Below are 25,164 nucleotides of genomic sequence, written 5' to 3'. Positions count from 1 at the left end.
ACTGGGGGGAGGTGTTGTCAAATACTGATACAGAAGGTAAATGGGACATCTTTAAATCAACTCTAAATAACTATACAGCTAAATATATACCAAAGGGGAACAAATATAAACGATTGAAACTAAATCCTACATGGCTGACACATGATGTTAAAAGAGCAATAAACAACAAAAAAATAGCCTTCAAAAAATACAAATCTGATGGGTCAGCTATAACATTTAAACAGTACAAGGAGCTTAATAAAATCTGTAAAAATGTAATAAAAACAGCAAAAATTCAAAATGAGAGACAGGTGGCCAAAGAAAGCAAAACTAATCCTAAATATTTTTTTAGATATATAAATGCAAAAAAAACAAGGACAGAGCATGTAGGACCCCTTAATAATGATAATGGGGAGGTTGTCACGGGCGATCAAGAGAAGGCGGAGCTACTGAATGGGTTCTTTAGTTCTGTATATACTATGGAAGAAGGAGCTGACATTGGCCAGGTCAGTGCTGGTAACACATCATGTAATGTACTGAACTGGCTTAATGTAGAGATGATACAAGGTAAGTTAAGTGATATAAATGTAAGCAAATCCCCAGGGCCGGATGGACTACACCCAAGAGTTCTTAGAGAGGTAAGTTCAGTAATATCTGTACCCCTGTTCATGATATTTAGAGATTCTCTGGTGTCTGGTATTGTGCCAAGGGACTGGCGCAAGGCGAATGTGGTGCCAATCTTCAAAAAGGGCTCTAGGTCTTCCCCAGGAAACTATAGACCGGTAAGTCTAACGTGCATTGTGGGTAAATTGTTTGAAGGACTTATAAGGGATTACATACAGGAATACATAGGGGATAATTGTATTATAAGTGATAGCCAGCATGGGTTTACTAAGGATAGAAGTTGTCAAACCAATCTAATTTGCTTTTATGAAGAGGTGAGTAGAAGCCTTGACAGAGGAATGGCTGTGGATATAGTGTTTCTGGATTTTGCTAAAGCGTTTGATACTGTCCCTCATAGATGTCTGACAGGTAAGTTAAGGTCTTTGGGTTTGGAAATTTTAGTTTGTAACTGGATTGAACACTGGCTCATGGATCGTACCCAGAGAGTGGTGGTCAATGATTCGTATTGTGATTGGTCCCCGGTAATTAGTGGTGTACCCCAAGGTTCAGTACTGGGACCGCTGTTGTTTAATTTATTTATCAATGATATAGAGGATGGTATTAACAGCTCTGTTTCTATCTTTGCAGATGACACCAAGCTTTGTAGCACAGTACAGTCTATAGAGGATGTGCATAAGTTACAAGATGACTTGGATAGACTAAGTGTCTGGGCATCCACTTGGCAAATGAGGTTCAATGTGGATAAATGTAAAGTTATGCATCTGGGTACTAATAACCTGCATGCGTCGTATGTCTTAGGGGGGATTAAACTGGCAGAGTCACTGGTAGAGAAGGATCTGGGTGTACTTGTAGATCACAGACTACAGAATAGCATGCAATGTCAGGCTGCTGCTTCCAAAGCCGGCAGGATATTGTCATGTATCAAAAGAGGCATGGACTCAAGGGACAGGGACATAATACTCCCCCTTTATAAAGCATTGGTACGGCCTCACCTGGAATATGCTGTTCAGTTTTGGTCACCTGTCCATAAAAGGGGCACTGTGGAATTGGAAAGGGTGCAGAGACGCGCGACTAAACTAATATGGGGCATGGAACATCTTAGCTATGAGGAGCGATTAAAGGAGTTACAATTGTTTAGTCTTGAGAAGAGACGTTTAAGGGGGGATATGATAAACGTATATGAGTATATAAATGGCCCATACAAAAAATATGGAGAAAAACTGTTCCAGGTTAAACCCCCCCCAAAGGACGAGGGGGCACTCCCTCCGTCTGGAGAAGAAAAAGTTTAGTCTCAAGGGGCGACACGCCTTCTTTACCGTGAGGACTGTGAATTTATGGAACGGTCTACCTCAGGAACTGGTCACAGCAGGAACAATTAACAGCTTTAAAACAGGATTAGATACATTCCTGGAACAAAATAAGATTAATGCTTATGAAGAAATATAAAATATCATCCCTTCCCCAATATCGCGCCACACCCCTACCCCTTAATTCCCTGGTTGAACTTGATGGACATATGTCTTTTTTCGACCGTACTAACTATGTAACTATGTAACTATGTAACATGAATCCTTAATCTCACCTTGCCAGAAGGAAAGGAAAATCACGGACTTCACCATGAAGAACTTCAACAAGGGGCTGTAGGGACTAAGCAGCTCTCGTGTGGCAAAGTAAAAAAGGAAGAGAGCGTAGAGCGCAAGGCTGACCGAGATGTTATAAACGATGGCCACGTAGAGGTAACCGCTGGCCACGCTGCAAGGAGACAAAACACAGGGTCAGAAAGGCACAAAGACCCCAAATGTTGGTGAGGTACTGCGGAAAAGTAGCCAAGGAAGTTCCAGAAGATTGGTTGGCGGAGAGTATACTATATTTTTTTCTTTTAAACTATTAGGGGCTTAAATCAAAATCAAATGATTTGCTGCAGATATGTTTTCTGAATTTCCCTATGGATTTTGGTTGGAATTGCTGCCGAAATCTTTCATACCATTTCCATCCTGTGTAAATGTACCCTTGAAAGGGGTATTCCAGGGAAAAACTTTTCATATATATTATATTATATATTATATATATTATACATTATATATATTATATTATATATTTTATATTATATATATTATATATTATATATATATTATATATTATATATATATTATATATAATATATTATATTTTATAATATATATATATATATATATATATATATATATATATATATATATATATATATCTCAACTAGCTCCAGAAAGTTATACAGATTTGTAAATTACTTCTATTAACAAATCTTAATCCTTCCAATTATTATCGGCTGCTGAAGTTGAGTTGTTCTTTTCTGTCTCGCAACAGTGCTCTCTGCTGACACCTCTGTCTGTCTCAGGAATTGCACAGAGTAGAAGAGGTTTGCTATGGGGTTTGCTTCTACTCTGGACAGTTCCCGAGACAGGTGTCATCAGAGACCACTTAGACAGAAAAGAACAACTCAACTTCAGCAGCTCATAATTACTGAAAGGATTAAGATTTTTTTTAATAGAAGTCATTTACAAATCTGATTAACTTTCTGGAGCCAGTTGATATATATATGTTTTTTCCTGGATAACCCCTTTAAAGGGAACCAGTCAGTAGATTTTAGACATATATAACTTGAGGATGCGTTATATATGCTAAAATCATTATCCTCACCCTCCCCGGGGGAAGTTTTTAACCCAGGGATGGTGACGATATTAAGTTATAAAGTTCCCCCTGGTCGCCCCACAAGTAACCCCCTGGGCGGAGATTTGTGCTTACTAGCACCTATCGCTCCGCCCCATCGGCTTGATTGAAGGGTTAAGTCATCGCCCTGCTCCCTAAGCAGATGGAGCAGAGTGATGACGAGAGCCGTCAATCAAGACGAGGGGACGGGATCACGGCCGGAGCGACGGGAGCTGGTAAGTATAAAAGTAGGGGGCTACTTACAGGGCAGCTGGGGGGACTTTATAACTAAATATGTTCACCCTCCCCGGGGGCAAAAACGTCCCCCGGTGATGGTAAGGATAACTATTTTGTTAAGCATTTTATATGCTAAAATCTGCTGATTGGTTCCCTTTAAAGGCAGTGTTTTTCAAAGAGTGTGCCTCCAGCTGCTGTAAAACCAACTCCCAGCATGCCTGGACAGCCTTCGGCCTTCGGCTGTCCAGGCATGCTGGGAGTTGTAGTTTTGCAACAGCTGGAGGCACACTCTTTGAAAAACACTGCCTTAAGGTATATGGATAGAGCACATTTATCTCTATTAGGACAGAAGTTGCTTATTGTATTCTATGTATCCAGCACTGTCTCTGCAGAACTAGAGTTTTGCAACAGCTGGAGGCACAAGCAGCTTCAGTCCTAATAGAGAGGTAACCGCTGGTCACACTGCAAGGAGACAAACACAAGATCAGAAAGGTAAAAAAAGACCCCAAATGTATCCTCTGCATGTAAGGACAGCATACAATAGTAAGGGAAAGCAAAATTCTTATTTGATCATAAAGGGTGATTAAGCATTAGAAAAATAGCTGATTTCTTTAAAATAACACAAGCAAACAGCACCACATTTGTCCTCAGGTTGTGTGTGGAATGGTAGCTCAGATATAATACCACATTTAACCTTAGGACAGGTGTGGTGTGGTTTATAGAAGAAATTAGCTTTGTTTCATATTTTTGGATAACCCTTTTAAAAGGAGGTAGCTACCAAAGACCCCCAGGGTAGGTCTGAGGCCCTTAATCACAATTACCAAACCCACGGGCAGCCGCCGGGGTGCAAAACCCCTAAATATTGTTCCCACACCTTAAACTTGCAATCTTTATTATTACTATATACAATTCTGTATCACACTTGTTAAGAGCAATGGCAATTACTGGCAGATAATGTGATTCACTGAGGTACACCTCTAATATATATGCTATAAGTATATCCTGCCAGTATCTCAGCCAGACTTAAACACTGTAAACACTAGCCCCCTCGACATGTTTCGTTGCTAAACGCAGCGTCCTCAGGAGGGTAATGGGCAGTGACACGCGGCCGGCAACCACAATCTATTTATAAGATCTGTCATTTTGACGTCCGCTCCAATTCCGGTTGTTTTCACCACTCCGCTGTCACATAGCTCACTGCATCATGTAACCAATAGCCGGCTAGAACACATCTCCAACTCACCAGTTTCGTCAGTATCGGAGGTCCCGACATCCAATTATATTCCGTTATGCCTCTCACATCATCAACAACCGGAATTGGAGCTGACGTCAGAATGACAGATGTTATAAATAGATTGTGGTTACCGGCCGCGTGTCACTGCCCATTACCCTCCTGAGGATGCTGCGCTCAGCAAGGAAACATGTAGCGGGGGCTAGTGTTTACAGTTTTTAAGTCTGGCTGAGATACTAGCAGCAGGTTCATAGAAAAGTCTCTCTATAGCCGCTAAACCTCGGTAAGGAAATCACAAGTACAAGCTGGTAATAATAAACGTGTAGTTTACTCGCCAATGACGCGTTTCGGGTATAAGCACCCTTCCTCAGACTGACATCTGGCCAAGATTGGCCTACCTCACCATGCCAATCTGAGGAAGGGTGCTTATACCCAAAACGCGTCATTGGCGATTAAACTACACGTTTATTATTACCAGCTTGTACTTGTGATTTCCTTACCGAGGTTTAGCGGCTATAGAGAGACTTTTCTATAAACCTGCTGCTATTTCCATTTAGACGGACTGCCATCCGTCTGCACATCCCTACGGCTCAGCATTTCCTCTGCACATCACTTCTACTTCGTACGCACTAAATTTGGGTGATATGCACATTTGTATTGTGCTCCTGGTGAGCATAATACATTTTGCCTATTTTTTATTATTGGGATAACACTAGGCACCTTCTGTGGTACCTTTTTCGCTTCTCTTTGTTTGTATCAGTATGGCTGAGATACTGGCATTATTCCCAGAGCACTGCAGGCTGTGGTGATTATATATTTATGAGGTGTACCTCAGTGAATCACATAATCTGCCAGTAGCTGCCATTGCTTTTAACAAGTGTGATACAGGATTTTATACAGTAATAATAAAGATTGCAAGTTTTAGGGGTGGGAACATTATTTAGGGGTTTTTCACCCTGGGCGGCTGCCCGTGGATTTGGTAATTGGGATGTCTGGGGTGTCGCAGCGGGACCCCCACGATCAGACATCTTATCCTTTGGATAGGGGATAAGATGTCTAGGGGCGGAGTACCCCTTTAAGGACTGCTCTTGATTTAGGGATAAAACATGAGCACTGTTTTTTCCAAGCAGGTCTGGCATCTATCTACCGTAAAACAGGTTGGGTATAAGCAAAGGTTACATATTCAGGATTTATATGACTGAATAGGGCTGCAGTGTTTTTCACAGAGGGTATGAATGGTGTTGCACTTGGTGAAATTGACATTAAAAAAAATAAAATAAATTATGACCCATCAGATGATGTATTTTGGACCTAGAAGCAGTTTCCAATATTATTGGGGTGATCTACAGTGGTGATACATAGCACCTAGTACTAAATAGAACAATGCACCCCATGTTATAGACACCACATAATAGACAGACATTCAGCGCTTACTTGAAATCACCATCCCGATATTTGCCAAAAGCTTGAAGTATTACAGTGACCGCTGCCATTAATGGCTTCACCACACAGAACTGCAGGGTGGCCTGCGAGGGAAAGAAAGAATATGCAAAAGTATATGGAAAGTCCAGCTCACCCACTCGCTCCTGTGCTCGGATCCACACCCAGGCTCCGTGTGTCCAATGGCAGATGAAAAACGAAGTGATCCAGCACTTGGAAAACAGCAAACTTTATTTTTCAAATCCTCATAAAATGGTACAAGACCGTGGCACTTCACATGTTCTGAGGGTTCTTGACGCGTTTCGAGCGCATGCGCTCGAAACGTGTCAAGAACCCTCAGAACATGTGAAGTGCCACGGTCTTGTACCATTTTATGAGGATTTGAAAAATAAAGTTTGCTGTTTTCCAAGACCGTGGCACTTCACATGTTCTGAGGGTTCTTGATGCGTTTCGAGCGCATGTGCTCGAAACGCGTCAAGAACCCTAAGAACATGTGAAGTGCCACGGTCTTGTACCATTTTATGAGGATTTGAAAAATAAATGTTTATGTTTTCCAAGTGCTGGATCACTTCGTTTTTCATCTGCCAAAGAAACAATAAATCTATATAATCCAGTATGGATAACATTAGCTTATATATCGCTGTATCACTAAGAAATTATTGTACAATTATAGAAATATATATATATATATATATATATATATATATATATATATATATATATATATAGCTTTTTTCTAAATGTGAACTGAACCAATGCACAGTCAATACCTACAATAATGGACAATACCTACAATAACGGGCAATGCCTTCAATAACGGGCAATGCCTACAATAACGGGCAATGCCTACAATAACGGGCAATGCCTACAATAACGGGCAATGCCTACAATAACGGGCAATGCCTACAATAACGGGCAATGCCTACAATAACGGGCAATGCCTACAATAACGGGCAATGCCTACAATAACGGGCAATGCCTACAATAATGGGCAATGCCTACAATAATGGGCAATGCCTACAATAATGGGCAATGCCTTCAATAATGGGCAATGCCTTCAATAATGGGCAATGCCTTCAATAATGGGCAATGCCTTCAATAATGGACAATGCCTTCAATAATGGACAATGCCTTCAATAATGGACAATGCCTTCAATAATGGACAATACCTTCAATAATGGACAATACCTTCAATAATGGACAATACCTTCAATAATGGACAATACCTACACTAATGGACAATACCTACACTAATGGACAATACCTACACTAATGGACAATACCTTCAATAATGGACAATACCTTCAATAATGGACAATACCTTCAATAATGGACAATACCTTCAATAATGGACAATACCTTCAATAATGGACAATACCTTCAATAATGGACAATACCTTCAATAATGGACAATACCTTCAATAATGGACAATACCTTCAATAATGGACAATACCTTCAATAATGGACAATACCTTCAATAATGGACAATACCTTCAATAATGGACAATACCTACACTAATGGACAATACCTACACTAATGGACAATACCTACACTAATGGACAATACCTACAATAATGGACAATACCTACAATAATGGACAGTGTCTATAACAGCAGGACATAGGTTTACTGAGGGGAATTTATAATTATTGATTTAGGTCCTAGGTCTCCAAAATGTGGACCTCAAGCTGCTGCAAAACTACAAGTGTCTCAGAGCATGCCCAGATAGCCATTGACCGCGACAGAGGCTCCAACACGGATGTGAACACAGCTGTAACAACAATGTTCCCTTACACCTGTAAAGATGAGCACGACGGCGAGTGTATAGTAGTGTCCAAAATGTTACCGAGAACTCACCTGTTTACAAAAGCGTAAGAAGCCTATGGAATAAGTCTTCCCCCACAGACAGCAAGTACCGTACATACAGCTAGACCTGGAAGTGGAGACAGAAATACAAAATATTAGAGGGAAAAGAAAAAGCCCTGCTGTGGATGAGTATTCCCGAAAGGTTCTCTTCAAGGATTTGCCAAGACTTGTGATACTCTTCTGTACAGATTCATTAGTCTAAAATGAGGCTGTGATTCAGAATTATTTACCATTGGGATAAAGGAGCCTGTCAAGTGCTTAACCCTTTAAGGACCAAGCATTTTCCTATTTTTGCACTTTCGTTTTTTCCTCCTTACCTTTTAAAAATCAAAACCCTTTCAATTTTCCACCTAAAAATCCACATGATGGCTTATTTTTTGCGCCACCAATTCTACTTTGTAATGACATCAGTCATTTTACCCCCAAATCTATGGCAAAATGGGAAAAGAAAAAAAATAATTGTGTGACAAAATTGAAGACATTTTGTAAATTTGGGGGTCTTCCGTTTCTACGCAGTGCATTTTTCGGTAAATTCTGTAGGTCCATACGATTAAAATGATACCCTACTTATATAGGTTTGATTTCGTCGTACTTTTGGAAAAAATCATAACTACATGCACGAAAATTTATACATTTAAAATTGTCATCTTTGGACCCCTATAACTTTTTAATTATTTCCACGTATGGGGCGGTATGAGGGCTAATTTTTTGTGACGTTATCTGAAGTTTTAATCAGTACCATTTTTGTTTTGATCTGACTTTTTGATCACTTTTTATTGCTTTTTTATGGTATAAAAAGTGACCAAAAATACGCTATTTTCGACTTTGGAATTTTTTTGCGCGTACGCCATTGACCGTGTGATTTAATTAATATGTTTATATATTTTTTATATGGAATTTGGGAAAAGGGGGGTGATTTAAACTTTAAATAAGGAAGGGGTTAATGTGTGTTTTGAAACTTTTTTTTTTTTTTTACACTTTTATTCCCCTTAGGGGACTTTTAGGAGGAATCATTAGATTCCTCATACAGATCAATGTGGTTCCATAGAACCATATTGATCTGTGTGCTCTGCGCTCGATTGATAAAGCCTGGTCCTGCCAGGCTTTATCCTTCTGAGCGCTGGAGCCGGCACAGGAGGAGAGGTAAGCCCTCAGGCTACCTCCACAGTGGATCGCCGCATGTCGGCTATTAACGCTGGCCCCCAGCTACAAGAATCAGCTGGGGGCCGGCCGGTAGGACGCGGGCTCGAGTCGGGAGCCTGCGTCATACCCAGTTAACTGCACATGGACGAGCATAGACGTCCATGGTCGTTAACAGGTTAAAGGAGTACTCTGCTGCTCAGCATTTGGAATTCTTCTCAACGCTGGAGCTAGCGCCGGGAGCTCATGACGTCACACCACGCTCCATCAATGAAAGGCTATGGTAGGGGGCGTGGACGGCTGATACAGACATACAATAATCCTTAAAGGGGTATTCCACAGGACAGTGTTCAGAACATTTAGTTGCATTGAGGGGGCGTGGTGTGATGTCACGAGGGGGCATGTCCAACCCTGCAGTGTTTTTTGTTTAAAGTCCCAAGCAAGTCTATAGGAAATGTATGTACCAGCATAATTTCCAAATGGGTGGAGATATTTCTGTGAAACTTAGTACACGTTACTTTTATGTCAAATAAAAATATATGATAGGTAAGTTAACCCTAACCTACGTGAAGGATGGGGTTTTTGTCTTAAGTCCCATGCAAGTATATAGGACTGCCAGTACCTTACTCCAAGCTCTGCTCTGCATCTCCTGGTGAGTGGGTCACCCCTCCCGCATGGCAAACCCCATCTCGCAAAGCCACACCCCTTTTATTTTCTACCCTTTTTGTGCATTGGTCCGGCTTGCAAGTCATGCCCACTTCCACAAAACCACACCTCCTATTTTCACCCTACAATCTCTTCATCACAACTCAGCCCCATCTGAGGACGAACGGGGACGGACGGACAAGTATTTCCTTCTTTGTTGCTTTTCCTCTCCCACCAGGATTAGGTAGGAAAAACCGGGCAACGCCGGGTACTCAGCTGGTATAGACATAAAAATGGATGGTCTTGTTATGTTTAGGTGAGGGTTGTCCATACAATCACCTCTACCCTGGTATACACACCAAGAAATACATATCAGTTGTTTCGAATCATTTCATACTTGTCCCAATTATAAGCTAACTGGGTATGCAATATACGTATGATCAAATATTATAATCTCCAACATGTTTCACTGTGGCTAGTCAGGTTATCGTTCCTCATGGGAGATGGTCCTGATAAGTAATGAAAATAGTCCAGAGTAGTCCTAGACTAAATTGTAGTTTCATCCCAGGGCTGTCAAGCTGCAATGATATTTAGGGAGAAGACCCATTTATCTGGAACATTACATGGCCGTACAACTCTATGTATACAAAAAACTAAGAGTCCTGATGTAAATAGACACACTATGGGGTAGAGGTCCCTATTCACACTTGATACTGAGAGTGACTGCGAGTGCTGAATAATGGTAGGCATCTATGACCCTTCTGGTTTATATACTTCAGATATCACCCAAATGCAGCCCAGACATATTTGGGCAAGATATACCAGCAAAATGCAGGAACCATACACGAACATTAAGGATTTAGCAACACTCAGGATCTGTGTATAGTTTCCATAGAACGCCAAACCAGCGGGCAGCAGCTGTGGTTCTGGTGGTATAAACTAGTGACAGGTTCTCATTAGGAAAACTTAACTGTGAATACAATATTTATGGTTATTTTAGTGTAAATTATACTGGAAAATACGTATATGATCATACCTGGGGTATTAATGGGGTATTACATACTTGCCAGCATTTAAATGGGGCACTGTCAAATTCAAATAACTCTTTATATGTTATACATCTTTGCAAAACATTAACCTTTCTAATATACTAATATAAAAAAAAATAGAAATCATGGCTTATATAAAAGACCATTATACCCCTAAACCATCCAGAACATAATCCTGTCCGGCTGCAGCATCATCTTTGTTCCAGCTGAAGCGCAGCAAGTGAGGACGGGACTAGCACTCCTCTATGCTCACTCCTGTCCTATTAGACTGCAGCGTGAAAACAGAGAGGAGGGGGTTACAGAGCAGCCTGCAGTGACTGGATGAAGAGACCCAGCACAGCACAGCAGACTACGGGAGGAAGTGAATGCATGGTGAGTGAGGGCGAGCTCAGTGCTCGCCTCTGACACACCCCTTCCTGAGCAGTAGATGTCAGAATGAGTGAGCAGCAGAACAGAAGGAGGGGTTTGTGAGCCAAATACAGAAGCCTACACACAAAAAAGCCATGTAAAGAATCTGCATGCTTCAGTGAGAAGCATTTTTTTCTGTGAAATGACAGCTATGCTTTCAAAAAAAAATAAAAACTCAGACATTTAAGCTCCACCCTGAGAACCCTGCCTAAATGTTTGTTTTGTTTTTTCATGGGGTGAGGTTTACATAAACTCCCTTTTTAATCGTCTAATTTGCAAGATTGTGTAATAAATTTTACATCTCCAGGCAGTGATATTCTAGTGGTGAATAAAGGAGCAATTTAAAACAGGGAAAGGCCCACCGCACACTATGGGATACGGCAAAAGGCAAATTTCAGCTGAATTCTATCATTTATTTACCTCAGTTAGTCACCTATAATGAGAAGCACAGTAGGAGATGTCACAGAAGAACACCCGATCCACACGGATAGACCAATCTCTTCTAACAATGGCTCCCTAGTTAATTACATAGCAGGGCTTAAACAAACCGAAATTATCCACCTATCAAAGAAGACTGCTGCGTTAAATTATATAGTAAATTCATGTATCTTTACTAAATATATGCAAAGTAATCAAACGTTTGGCTTTTATATGACAATTTTTTTTAAAATTACCGTATATACTCGAGTATAAGCCGAGTTTTTCAGCACGATTTTTCGTGCTGCAAACGCCCCTCTCGGCTTATACTCGAGTGAACTCTCCGCCTGTCAATCCCTTCATCAGTGGTCTTCAACCTGCGGACCTCCAGATGTTGCAATACTACAACTCCCAGCAAGCTCGGACAGCCACTGCGGCCTTCATCATCATCCAGCCCACCCCCCCCCCCCCCCCTTTGTTTTGTACTCACCTCCCCTCGGCAGGAAGTTAGGGTGAGCTGGTCCGGGCCATCTATGCTGCGGGGACCGTCCGGTGGGGAGGGTTAGTCGTTGCGAGCTGTCCATTTTCACCGGGGGGGCCCCAGAGTAGTGACGTTGCCTTGTCGACGACGCACAGGGATGCAACGGGGATGATGACTAACGCCGCAGTGGTCTTCAACCTGCGGACCTCCAGAGGTTTCAAAAGCCGATGGCTGCCCGGGAATGCTGGGAGTTGTAGTTTTGAAACCTCTGGAGGTCCACAGGTTGAAGACCATGGATGAAGGGATTGACAGGCGGTGATGATGACGGGGGTCTGGATGATGACATGGGGGGGGGGGGGGGGGGGGGGGATGATGTATTTTCCACCGTAGGCTTATAGTCGAGTCAATAACTTTTCCTGGGTTTTTGGGGTAAATTTAGGGGCCTCGGATTATTTTCGGGTCGGCTTATACTTGAGTATATACGGTACTTTTGCTTACAGGCGACCTATTTATCAAATAAATCACACGTAAGCAAAACCCGGGAAACCCGCTTACAAAAGCATTTTTTAAAGCAGAAAAGTTTTCCCTTATGTTAATAGCCGAAGTTCTTTATCTACCCTTTATTACCAGTAGCGTTGCTAGAGAGTGACGGGGAGGAGGGACATACCAAATCAGGTGACACCCTGACTGTCCGGTCTGACACTAAATAGCTGCACTCCAACTATCCCGCAACAACCCATCCACCCTCCCCAGAAATAAAAAAATATTAAAAACATACTATGCCACACCATGAGTATGCGTGCTCTGGAGGCTTTTTTGTTTAATTTTGAGCCCGCATTTTGTGACGGAGGTGGGCGGAGTCTTGTGTCGCTGCGCTGAGGCCGGAGTTTACATCAGAAAGGAAGACAGCGCAGCACCAACAGGCACATAAATAGTGAAGCCACAAAAATAAAAAACGGCTCGGTACGTTACCTACCCCAGAACGTGCATGAAGCTGTATTACTATGGATGTTTATTTATTTATTTTTATTTTTTTTAAAGGAAAAATTTTTGTGCCACATATGGGTTATTTATGTAGTCTGTAAAAATTCTTACATAATTATTTTGTGCCTTATTCTATTTTAACACAACATTAATTTTAAAATGTAGTGGGTACGCCAGCATGTACAAGGTGTGCAGTGTGTATTTTCAACCTTAAAATAGAGTTATTAGTTATATAATAAATTTTTTCTATAATTAACATTAATGTAGTAGCTTTGTTTCATGATGCAGAACAAGAACAGTTGTTAAAGTGGGTGTTCTTGTCCTTTTCTGCGGACGTATGCACTTTCTGTAAGCCAGTTTGGACCTGGAATACATATGAGACTTAAATGGAGATGCAACTTTTTTTCTTCATAAATAGCGACTATCACATTTAATAAATACATGACCGCTGCAAAGTAAAAATAAATAAATAAATAAAATAAAAAATTACTAAGTGAGCAGATTTCAGAAATGTGCTTTGGAGTAAACAAAAATCAAAAAGTTGCAGCATGTATAGAAAAGTCGCATGTGCGCAAGTAGGTGCGACTTTTTCACGCAAAAAATAACTAAATCTACTACGGAGCTTGATAAATCTGCTTCCTTGTAAATACATCTAATGTATGCTCAAAAAGGTCACAGTAATAAAAAAAAATAAAAAAATAAAGTGAAAAACCGTACAAAAGAGGTACACAAACTAGCAAATATAGTATAGCAACTAAAGTGCTAGAACAAACCACAATAATAAAGTGCAACTGCATCTATACAAGTATAACCACATACAAACCACCCTGGACAAATCTTGCCTGGAGAAAGTTGTCGGAGGACTGGTGGGTAACTGGGGTGTCACATCTATTTCCGTATGTACTCTGTATATTTGCTTTGGTTAAAGCATTAGAGAAAATATACTGAGTACATACAGAAATAGATGCGACACTCCAGTTACCCTCCAGTCCCCCGACGTGTTTCGCCCGGCAGGCTTAGTCAAGGGTGATTGGTGTGTGATTATAGTCCTATGTACGTAGTTGCACTTTAATTATTGGGGTCTGTTATAGTATTTTAGGTAGTGTCCATTACATTAATATACTTTCTGGCTTATGTGTACCCCATAAGTATGGTTTTTTTTCTACCACCACTTATGGCCTTTTGAGCATAAACTAGATAACTTTAGTAGATTTTATTTTTTATTAATATATATATATATATATATTTTTTTAACTTTACTTTTATCTATATGCAATTTCGATAAATCTTCTGTAAACTCAGTGTTTCCCAACCAATGTGCCTCCAGCTGTTGCAAAACTACAACTCTCAGCATGCCCGGACAGCCAACGGCTGTCCGGGCATGCCTGGAGTTGTAGTTTTGCAACAGCTGGAGGCACGTTGATTCAGAAACACTCTACTCCACCTCAAAACTATCGCCTCCGCTTGTTTTGAGGTGGGCGGCTTCTTTATCATATTTTTTTAATCTTGTAATGAACCCATAAAACCCAATGTAATGACAGATCTCTGTGGCAGCCATTGTCTACGCTTTATTTTGATGCACAGAATGTCCTAGTTACAGACGCGTCTGGCGGCAGGAGGTGAGGGTTATGGGATTTCTTTTTTTTTAGTCTATAAGCACTTTACATGTCTATTGTCTCATCCATCCCAAACCAACTAACAAAGCATCGTTTCATTTTCCGTTGACAAAGAAAAAGAATCGGTCTGACACTTGCGCTGTGCAGGGAAAGTGCTGCCTTTAGCCACAGGCCTGCTCTGCCTAAAAATAGAGTTGGCCCTGGGATTACGGTCTGAAAAAAAATGTAAACTCACATCATGGCACATTTAATGCGAAAAATATTTTGTTCCCTTTAATTTTCTTATAAAAAAAAAAATTTTAGGAAGGATTTCACAGGCATGCCAGCTCTGTTGCCTGGGCGATGGAAAAATCTGCACATGAAATATGCGAAGGATACTGTATATGTAAATCCACATTTAGGGTGTATTCACACGTACAGTATCCTGCGCACATTTGATGTGCAGGATTTGAACCTGCAGATTTTATGCTGCAGATTCCAAAGTAAACTAAATGACTGAACACAGAATCAAATCTGCAGCTTCAAATCCTGACCATGAAATATGCGCAGGATACTGTACATGTGACTTCATTCTTAAAGGTTTATTCACACATACAGTATCCTGTGCACTTCAAATCTGCCGCTTTAACCCCTTCCTGACCTATGACATACCTGTACGTCATGGGTGGCAAGGTGTTCCCGACCCATGACATACAGGTACGTCATGAACATTACTGCCGCTACTCGCGGCACCCCGCAGCGCCCGGAAAGATGGTGGCTATCACTGATAGCCAGCCATCTTACCGTGCGACCACGGGGGGTTTCATCCCCCACCCCCCCCCCAGCGATCGCTGCTATCAGCTGGTCAAATCTGACTAGCTGATAGCAGCGCGGTGTGTGAGTCCGGATCACGGGGATCGGGACACACACCGCTCTGCTAAGTGTCCCTGACCCGTCCCCCGGCGTCACTTACCCGTCCGAGCGGTGTCCCGAGCGGTCCCGGCGTCCTCCATGCGGTCCTGGCTGCGCTGCGTCCCGGAGGCGAGTTTCCGGCAGCAGGGCGGCATCTTCATTGGCAGCAGTGAGATCGCCGTAAAGCGATCTCACTGCTGCCTCTGAGAGTTTCAAAACTGCAACTCCCAGCATGCCCAGACAGCCTTTGGCTTTCTGGGCATGCTGGGAGTTGTAGTTTTGCAACATCTGGAGGTCCACAGTTTGGAGACCACTGTATAATGGTCTCCAATCTGTGCTCTTCCAGATGTTGCAAAACTACAAATCTCAGCATGCTCAGTCTGTCCAGGCATGCTGGGAGTTGTAGTTCTCTAAAATCTGGAAGAGCACAGATTGGAGACCATTATACAGTTGTCTCCAAACTGTGGACCTCCAGATGTTGCAAAACTACAACTCCCAGCATGCCCAGACTGCCCAAGCATGCTGGAAGTTGTAGTTTGGCAACATCTGATCCTTCAGATGTTGCCGAACTACAACTTCCAGCATGCCTGGGCAGTCTGGGCATGCTGGGAGTTGTAGTTTTGCAACAACTGGAGGCACACTAGTTGGGAAACATTGTCCGTTTCCTACCTCAGTGCCTCCAGCTGTTGCAATTGTTGCAAAACTATAACTCCCAGCATGCACTGGCAGACCATGCATGCTGGGAGTTGTAGTTTTGCAACAGCTGGAGGCACACTGGTTTGGAAACACTAAGTTTGGTTGCAAAACACTTGAAAGTTTATTACTTAACTTAGTGTTTCCAAACCAGCGTTCCTCCAGCTGTTGCAAAACTACAACTCCCAGCATGCACGGACAGCCAAAGGGCATGCTCGGAGTTTGCAACAGCTGGATGTTTGCGCCCCCCCCCCCCCCCAATGTGAATGTATAGGGTACACTCACATGGGCGGAGGTTTACAGTGAGTGCTGCAAGTTTGAGATGGCGCAAATTTTGCGCTGCAGCTCAAACTTCCAGCGGCAAACTTGCTGTGAACCTCTGCCCATGTGACTGTACCCTAAAAACACTACACTACACTAACACTAACCTAAAATAAAAAGTAAAAAACACTACATATACACATACACCTACACAGCCCCCCTCCCCCCAAAAAATGAAAAAAGTCTGGTACGCTACTGTTTCCAAAACGGAGCCTCCAGCTGTTGCAAAATAATAACTCCCAGTATTGCCGGACAGCCATTGACTGTCCAGGCATGCTGGGAGTTTTGCAACAGCTGGAGGCACCCTGTTTTGGAATCACTGGCATAGAATACCCCTATGTCCACCCCTATGCAAATCCCTAATTCAGGCCTCAAATGCGCATGGCGCTCTCACTTTGGAGCCCTGTCGTATTTCAAGGCAACAGTTTAGGGTCACATATGGGGTATCGCCGTACTCGGGAGAAATTGCCTTACAAATTTTGGGGGGCTTTTTCTTCTTTAACCCCTTATGAAAAGGTGAAGTTGGGGTCTACACCAGCATGTTAGTGTAAAAAAAAAAATTTTTTACACTGACATGCTGGTGTTGCCCTATACTTTTCATTTTCACAAGAGGTAAAAGGGAAAAAAGACCCCCAAAATTTGTAACGCAATTTCTCCCGACTACGGAGATACCCCATATGTGGGCGCAAAGTGCTCTGGGTGCACAACAAGGCCCAGAAGGGAGAGTGCGCCATGTACATTTGAGGCGATTTGCACAGGGGTGGCTGATTGTTACAGCAGTTCTGACAAACGCAAAACAATAAATATCCATATGTGACCCCATTTTGGAAACTACACCCCTCACGGAATTTAATAAGGGGTGCAGTGAGCATTTACACCCCACTGGTGTATGACAGATTTTTGGAACAGTGGTCTGTGAAAATGAAAAATAAAATTTTTGATTTGCACAGTCCACTGTTTCAAATATCTGTCAAACGCCAGTGGGGTGTAAATGCTCACTGCACCCCTTATTAAATTCCATGAGGGGTATAGTTTCCAAAATGGGGTCACATGTGGGGGGGTCCACTGTTCTGGCACCATAGGGGCTTCCTAAATGGGACATGCCCCCCCAAAAACCCTTTCAGAAAAACTCACTCTCCAAAATCCCATTGTCGCTCCTTCCCTTCTGAGCCCTCTACTGCGCCCGCCGAACACTTTACATACGCATATGAGGTATTTCCTTACTCGAGAAAAATTGGGTTACAAATTTTAGGGTGATTTCTCTCCTTTTACCCCTTGTAAAAATCCAAAAATTGGGTCTACAAGAAAATGCGAGTGTAAAAAATGAAGATTTAGAATTTTCTCCTTCACTTTGCTGCCATTCCTGTGAAACACCTAAAGGGTTAAAACACTTACTGAATGTCATTTTGAATACTTTGGGGGGTGCAGTTTTTATAATGGGGTCATTTATGGGATATTTCTAATATGAAGACCCTTAAAATCCACTTCCAACCTGAACTGGGCCCTGAAAAATTACGATTTTGAAAATCTTGAGAAAAATTGGAAAATTGCTGCGGAACTTTGAAGCCCTCTGGTGTCTTCCAAAAGTAAAAACTTGTCAATTTTTTTATGCAAACACAAAGGAGACATATTGTATATGTGAATCAATATGTAATTTATTTGGAATATCCATTTTCCTTTCAAGCAGAGACTTTCAAAGTTAGAAAAATGCTAAATTTTCAAAATTTTCATGAAATTTTTAGATTTTTTACCAAGAAAGGATGCAAATATCAGTGAAATTTTACCAATAACATAAAGTAGAATATGTCACGAAAAAACTATCTCGGAATCAGAATGATAAGTAAAAGCATTCCAGAGTTATTAATGTTTAAAGTGACAGTGGTCAGATTTTCAAAAAATGCCCAGGTCATGAAGGTGAAAATGGGCTGGGTCATGAAGGGGTTAAAGGGGTATTCCAGGCAAAAACTTTTTTTTATATATATCAACTGGCTCCGGAAAGTTAAACAGATTTGTAAATTACTTCTATTAAAAAAAATCTTAATCCTTCCAATAGTTATCAGCTTCTGAAGTTGAGTTGCTGTTTTCTGTCTAACTGCTCTCTGATGACTCACGTCCCGGGAGCTGTCCAGCTCCTATGGGGATATTCTCCCATCATGCACAGCTCCCGGGACGTGACATCATCATTGAGCAGTTAGACAGAAAACTTCACAAGCTAATAACTATTGGAAGGATTAAGATTTTTTTAATAGAAGTAATTTACAAATCTGTTTAACTTTCCGGAGCCAGTTGATACATAAAAAAAAGGTTTTTGCCTGGAATACCCCTTTAAATCCTGCGTATCAAATATGCGCATGATATTATATGTGTGAGTAGACCCTTAAAGGGGTACTCCAGTGGAATTTTTTTTTCTTTTAAATCAGCTGGTGCCACAAAGTTAAACAGATTTGTAAATTACTTCTATTTAAAAATCTTAATCCTTCCAGTACTTACCAGCTGCTGTATGTTCCAAAGGAAGTTCTTTTCTTTTTGAATTTCCTTTCTGTCTGACCACAGTGCTCTCTGCTGACACCTCTGTCCATGTCAGGAACTGTCTAGAGCAGGAGAGGTTTGCTATGGGGATTTTCTCCTGCTCTGGACAGTTCCTGACATGGACAGAGGTGTCAGCAGAGAGCACTGTGGACAAGACAGAAAAAAAATGTAAAAAGAAAAGAACTTCCTCTGTAGTATAAAGCAGCTGATAAGTACTGGAAGGATTAAGATTGTGTAATAGAAGTAATTTACACCTCTGTTTAAACTTTCTGGCACCAGTTGATAAAAAAAAAAAAAAAAAGCTTGCCATCAGAGTACCCCTTTTAGGAACAATCGAAGGGGGGGTGTTGGCCGCCGCTCCGGGTGGGGGTCAACACGTCCCCTTCCAGAGAACTGCTGGAGGGCTATGCAGGAGATTAGAGGGGGGGGGGCAATGCAGGAGATCCTGCATGACCCTCCATCAGTCCCCTGGATAGGGGACATGTCGACCCCCACCCGGAGCGACAGCCAACACCCCCCATGTATCCCATTCGATTATCTTTGTTCCTTAAAGGGGTTGGACCCCACCCACAATCATAAGTGTATTACCTACCCTTTGAATAGGAGATACATTTTATTGCACTGGAGAAGTTCTCTAAGGGACTTGTGACCATGTAGTCCTGTTTCTTTCTTTTCACACCTGTTCACATTCATAATACTCACTCAATTTGTTTCCCCCGGATTTCAGTCATGATGTTACTCTCTCCTCCAAGATACTCATAGCACAGGCTGAGGAAATTGTAGATGACAAATGCTGTAAATAGAAGAATATACTAATGTAATAAAGATGGCATCTACCCCAGGGAGAAGTGGAAATGGTCTAAGTATAGTGACAGATGCGGTGGTCCGCTTTCTAGAATATAATGCATCATATAAAAGGAAAACTCGTCTGGTTAGTCCCTATTTATAAGCAATTTGTCACTTTCATGCGGAATGTAAGAAGGCGGCGAGGTCAGCAAAAACACAGAAAGTGACTGCACATGTCCCCCGGTTATAATCTGCTTATCCCAAATGGAATAAATAAAGACACATCATGAGGTTAGGCGTAAGAATAAGACTAAAGCTTCTTCTGGAGAGAGGAGAACAGTAACATAAGAAGGCGAACCAGAAAAATCAAACCAGAGATATCTGGATTTGGATCAGTGGTGCGGGCAGCATGAAGCGGACACAGGCTCTCTCATTATAACCATCTAGAAGTTCTCAGAAATGCTGCAGCATTTCAGAGGAACCATAGTTTAAAGGGGTTCCCCGATGCCTAGACATCTTATCCCCTATCCAAAGGATAGGGGATAAGATGCCTGATCGCGGGAGTCCCGCCGCTGGGGACCCCCATGATCTTGTACGCGGCACCCCGTTTGTAATCAGTCCCCGGAGCGTGTTCGCTCCGGGTCTGATTACCGGCGACCACATGGCCGGCGGCGTGTGATGTCACGCCTCCGCCCCCGTATGACGTCACGCTCCGCCCCTCAATGCAAGCCTACGGGAGGGTGCGTGATAGCTGTCACGCCCCCTCCCATAGGCTTGCATTGAGGAACTGAGTGTGAAGTCACACGGAGGTGGAGGCGTGACGGCACACGCCGCCGGCCATGTGGTCGCCGGTAATCAGACCCGGAGCGAACACACAGGGGACTGATTACAAACGGGGTGCCGCGTGCAAGATCCCCAGCGGCGGGACTCCCGCGATCAGGCATCTTATCCCCTATCCTATGGATGGGGGATAATATGTCTAAGCACCGGAGAACCCCTTTAACCCCCTAGGAGACATGCATCCTACATGAACAGCACTGCTGCCTAGGCCTTAGTGCACAGCAACGTTCATGTACGGCACTGCTGCCCGACTCAGTCAGTGATTGGCGAGTGGCACCGCCAGTTTGCCCGGCTGTAGACGCTATAATCTGCAACTCCTGGTAAAGCAGAGTCACTGGCCACAGGCAGGGTGGGCTAATACCAGAAGCTATGAGAGAGTGAGGAAGGTGAAAAGATTTTTTTCTTATCGTTTTATTAGGCAGCCTGGGCACATTACATATATAAAAAAAAAATTTAAAGACTCCCCTTTAATGGGAGTTGTGCAGTCTACGTAGCCCCGCTGTTAATATAACCCCCAGAGTAACACAAACAGTGTAGCTCCCATTGATACACCATCTGGGCACCTCATATTTATGTTAATGGGTGTTATGCAAACTGCGGAACACCGTAGACCAGTGGTCTCCAACCTGCGGACCTCCAGATGTTGCAAAACTACAACTCCCAGCAATGCCCGGACAGCCTTTGGCTGTCCGGGCATGCTGGGAGTTGTAGTTTTGCAACATCTGGAGGTCCCCAGGTTGGAGACCACTGCCGTAGACTTTTAATGGAAAGTGGTGAAAATCTGCAACCTGATCATTTTTTCCAAATGAAAATAAAGTATGCAACATGTGGATGGGATTGGTTAAAGGGGTTATCCAGGAAAAAACTTTTTTTCTATATATCAACTGGCTCCAGAAAGTTAAACAGATTTGTACATGACTTCTATTAAAAAATCTTAATCCTTTCAGTACTTATGAGCTTCTGAAGTTAAGGTTGTTCTTAAGTGCTCTCTGATGACACCTGTCTCGGGAACCGCCCAGTTTAGAAGAGGTTTGCTATGGGAATTTGCTTCTAAACTGGGCGTTTCCCGAGACACGTGTCATCAGAGAGGACTTAGGCAGAAAAGAACAACCTTAACTTCAGAAGCTCATAAGTACTGAAAGGATTAAGATTTTTTTTAATAGAAGTAATTTACAAATCTGTTTAACTTTCTGGAGCCAGTTGATAAATAAGAAAAAAAGTTTTTTCCTGGATAATTTAAATCTAATTCCCTTGCCTGCTGCTGTAATCCACTACAAATTTTCCGTCAGGAAACCGCATACGGGTCAAAAATGAGCCGACTGGGTCACCGTTTGACTCCGGTCGGCTCATTAAAGTGAATGGAGTTCAACGCTAGTCCAGCTGGGGTACAGGAGAACCCGGTTTGCCCCTCCCCCAGCCGGATCCGGCACCCGAAATGAAAAAACGAGATGTGAATGCAGCCTAAAATATCAGTCCCGTTTTAAAAGTATTGACACATAAATTAAGAACAGACATGAAAGACGCCTTTCGGGGGCAAATTCCCCCTTTCTCATTCGCAGAAAAGACTGTTTTTTCTTAAAGGGGTACTCCAGTGGAAACTTTTTTTTTTTTAATCAACTGGTGCAAGAAAGTTAAACAGATTTGTAAATTACTTCTATTAAAAAACAATCTTAATCATTCCAGTACTTATTAGCTGCTGTATGCTACAGAGAAAATAATTTTCTTTTAGAATTTTTTTTTTGTCTTGTCCACAGTGCTCTCTGCTGACACCTCTGTCCATGTCAGGAACTGTCCAGAGCAGCATTGGTTTGCTATGGGGAACTGTTCCAGCTATGGACAGTTCCTGACACAGACAGAGGTGTCAGCAGAGAACACTGTGGACAAGACAAAAAAGAAATTCAAAAAGAAAAGAACTTCCTCTGTAACATACAGCTGCTAATAAGTACTGGAAGGACAAATATTTTTTAATAGAAGTAATTTACAAATCTTAAAAATAAGGTGCAGCTCACAACAGAAGGACCGAGGCAGTTAAAGCTAAAGCCGGACCCCACCGGCAAGAATAATGTAAAATAATGAAAACCTATAGCTTATGCCTCTAGGACCTCACCAATGGTGCATAATGGTGTGGGCAAAGATAGATATAACAGCGTTTACTCAGAAATTGTTTTTTAATTCAAATTATAAAATATAAAATATAATATATAAATAAATAAAACAGTAACAAAATATCACATTACACTGGCACTTATTCATATATCATATATTTATTCAATTTATCAATTTATGAATATATCTTTTTTACATTTTGGATATCTCACTAGGGCCCAGTGAGATTTTCATTAGATAAGTGCCAGTGTAATGTGATATTTTGTTACTGTTTTATTTATTTATATATTATATTTTATAATCTGAATTAAAAACAATTTCTGAGTAAACGCTGTTATATCTATCTTTGCCCACACCATTATGCACCATTGGTGAGGTCCTAGAGGCATAAGCTATAGGTTTTCATTCATTTACTAATCTGTTTAACTTTCTGGCACCAGTTGATTAAAAAAATGCTTTCCACCGGAGTAACCCAGAAGTGCGTCTTTCATGTCTGTTCTTAATTTATGTGTCAATAAATAAGATTGATACTTTTAAAAAGGAACTGATATTTTACATGGATCTCTGAAAGGCAGCGCCACCGCAGATCAAACTTTTTCTGCTTTCATCTACCTGACTCTCTGCCGACCCCCTTCTAAGTGATCGGCCAGATTCTGCAGGCTGCAGCCCGAGATCAACAGTCTGACCCCATAAGGAGGGGTGATTTGCTCATATCAAGACATACCCCAGGTGAGCAACTATATTAACCGGGGTCCACTCAGGAACTACTGCCCAGGGGATTACGAGAGGCGCTGTCCTCTTTCTTCTTTTTACTCCTTACATTGGCTAAGTGGAATCTGAAAAGGTGACGTGCCGCTTATTTTTTCTGTATGCAGACTTTCAAGGGTACCTCTAATCAAATAAACTTTTGATATATTTTAGATTAATGAATGTTGAATAACTTTCCAATAGCATGTTAATGAAAAATATGCTTCTTTCTATTGTATTTTTCCCGATCAGTCCTGTCAGCAAGCATTTCTGACTCATGCTGGAGTCCTAAACACTCAGAGCTGCCAGCCTGCTTTGTTCACAGCCAAACAGGCTGTGAACAAAGCAGGCTGGCAGCTCTGAGTGTTCTCCTTTGTGAACAAAGCAGACTGGCAGCTCGTAGTGTTTAGGACTCCAGCATGAGTCTGAAATGCTTGCTGCCAGGACTGGTAGGGAGACCCCTAGTGGTCATTTCTTCAAAGTGGAAAATTAAATAGAAAGAAGCATATTTTTTAATAACATGGAATTGTGAAGTTATTCTGCATACACTAATCTATAATATATCAAAAGTTTTTTTTGATGAGAGGTACCCTTTCAGTTCCATGTCGTATAAACTACAGTTCACACTGGAGACAATGAGGTGCGCTTCTGCAGCACTCAAGCTGATTTTGGCACAGAATACAAAGGCAGATTCCATGCCATATACCAGGAGGGCAGGTATTTCTATAGACACTTACCTTCATAGCAGTCCCGCACCGTGTCGAAGTACACATAGTACTGGTCATTGGTGAAAAAGAGGAGACTGAGCCACGAATCAAAGGCGTATATAGGAACGATGAAGAGGATTCGGACAATGTGTCTCTGTTCATTAGGGCAGCTGTAGGAGCGCAGATGCATATAGATCTAGTGAAGGAAAAGTCAATAAGGAAGAGAGATTTTCTGTGGCTTATAGGACATTGATACAGAGATTACCATCAAATACAGATTATTGTATCACAGTTTTATTCCACTTCATCCCATTTATAATCAACAAAATTCCCATCTGACACCACAACTGTAGATGTCTATATCTCGCCATCTTATGAAGTGGGCGTCTATGGTCTCAAATGCTATAAATGGCAGTATAGCTTACAAAACAGAGAAAAACAAAAAAACATAACTACTGAACAAAATCCCCATTTATTGATCATTTAAAAACAGAGAAAATTCATATAAAGTGAAAGTAGATACAGCGATGCAGTCCTAATAATGTTGGGCAGTAACACCTACAGTACAGACCAAAAGTTTGGAAACACCTTCTCATTCAGAGTTTTCTTTATTTTCATGACTATGATTCACACTGAAGGCATCAAAACTATGAATTAACACATGTGGAATTATATACATAACAAAAAAGTGTGAAAATATGTCATATTCTAGGTTCTAGACACCTTTTGCTTTGATTACTG

At 41.8% G+C, this 25,164-nt stretch overlaps 1 protein-coding gene across 2 annotated transcripts in view; it reads right to left on the bottom strand.

Annotated features, from left to right (window-relative positions):
- The window catches only part of TMEM184B (transmembrane protein 184B), a 91,399-nt gene that overhangs the window by 19,017 nt on the left and 47,218 nt on the right, over positions 1–25,164 (bottom strand). For both annotated transcript variants that reach the window (XM_056523943.1, XM_056523944.1), the window contains exons 4-8: positions 24,454–24,619; positions 19,940–20,030; positions 8,055–8,130; positions 6,191–6,282; positions 2,186–2,355 (exon numbers count right to left, since the gene is read on the bottom strand). In XM_056523943.1, coding sequence (XP_056379918.1) covers positions 2,186–2,355; positions 6,191–6,282; positions 8,055–8,130; positions 19,940–20,030; positions 24,454–24,619 — 595 coding nt within the window. The remainder of the gene's footprint in view (positions 1–2,185; positions 2,356–6,190; positions 6,283–8,054; positions 8,131–19,939; positions 20,031–24,453; positions 24,620–25,164) is intronic.

The sequence above is a fragment of the Hyla sarda genome, chromosome 6 (genome assembly GCF_029499605.1).
Source record: "Hyla sarda isolate aHylSar1 chromosome 6, aHylSar1.hap1, whole genome shotgun sequence".
NCBI lineage: Eukaryota > Metazoa > Chordata > Amphibia > Anura > Hylidae > Hyla > Hyla sarda.
This window is presented reverse-complemented; position numbering and strand designations above follow the sequence as displayed.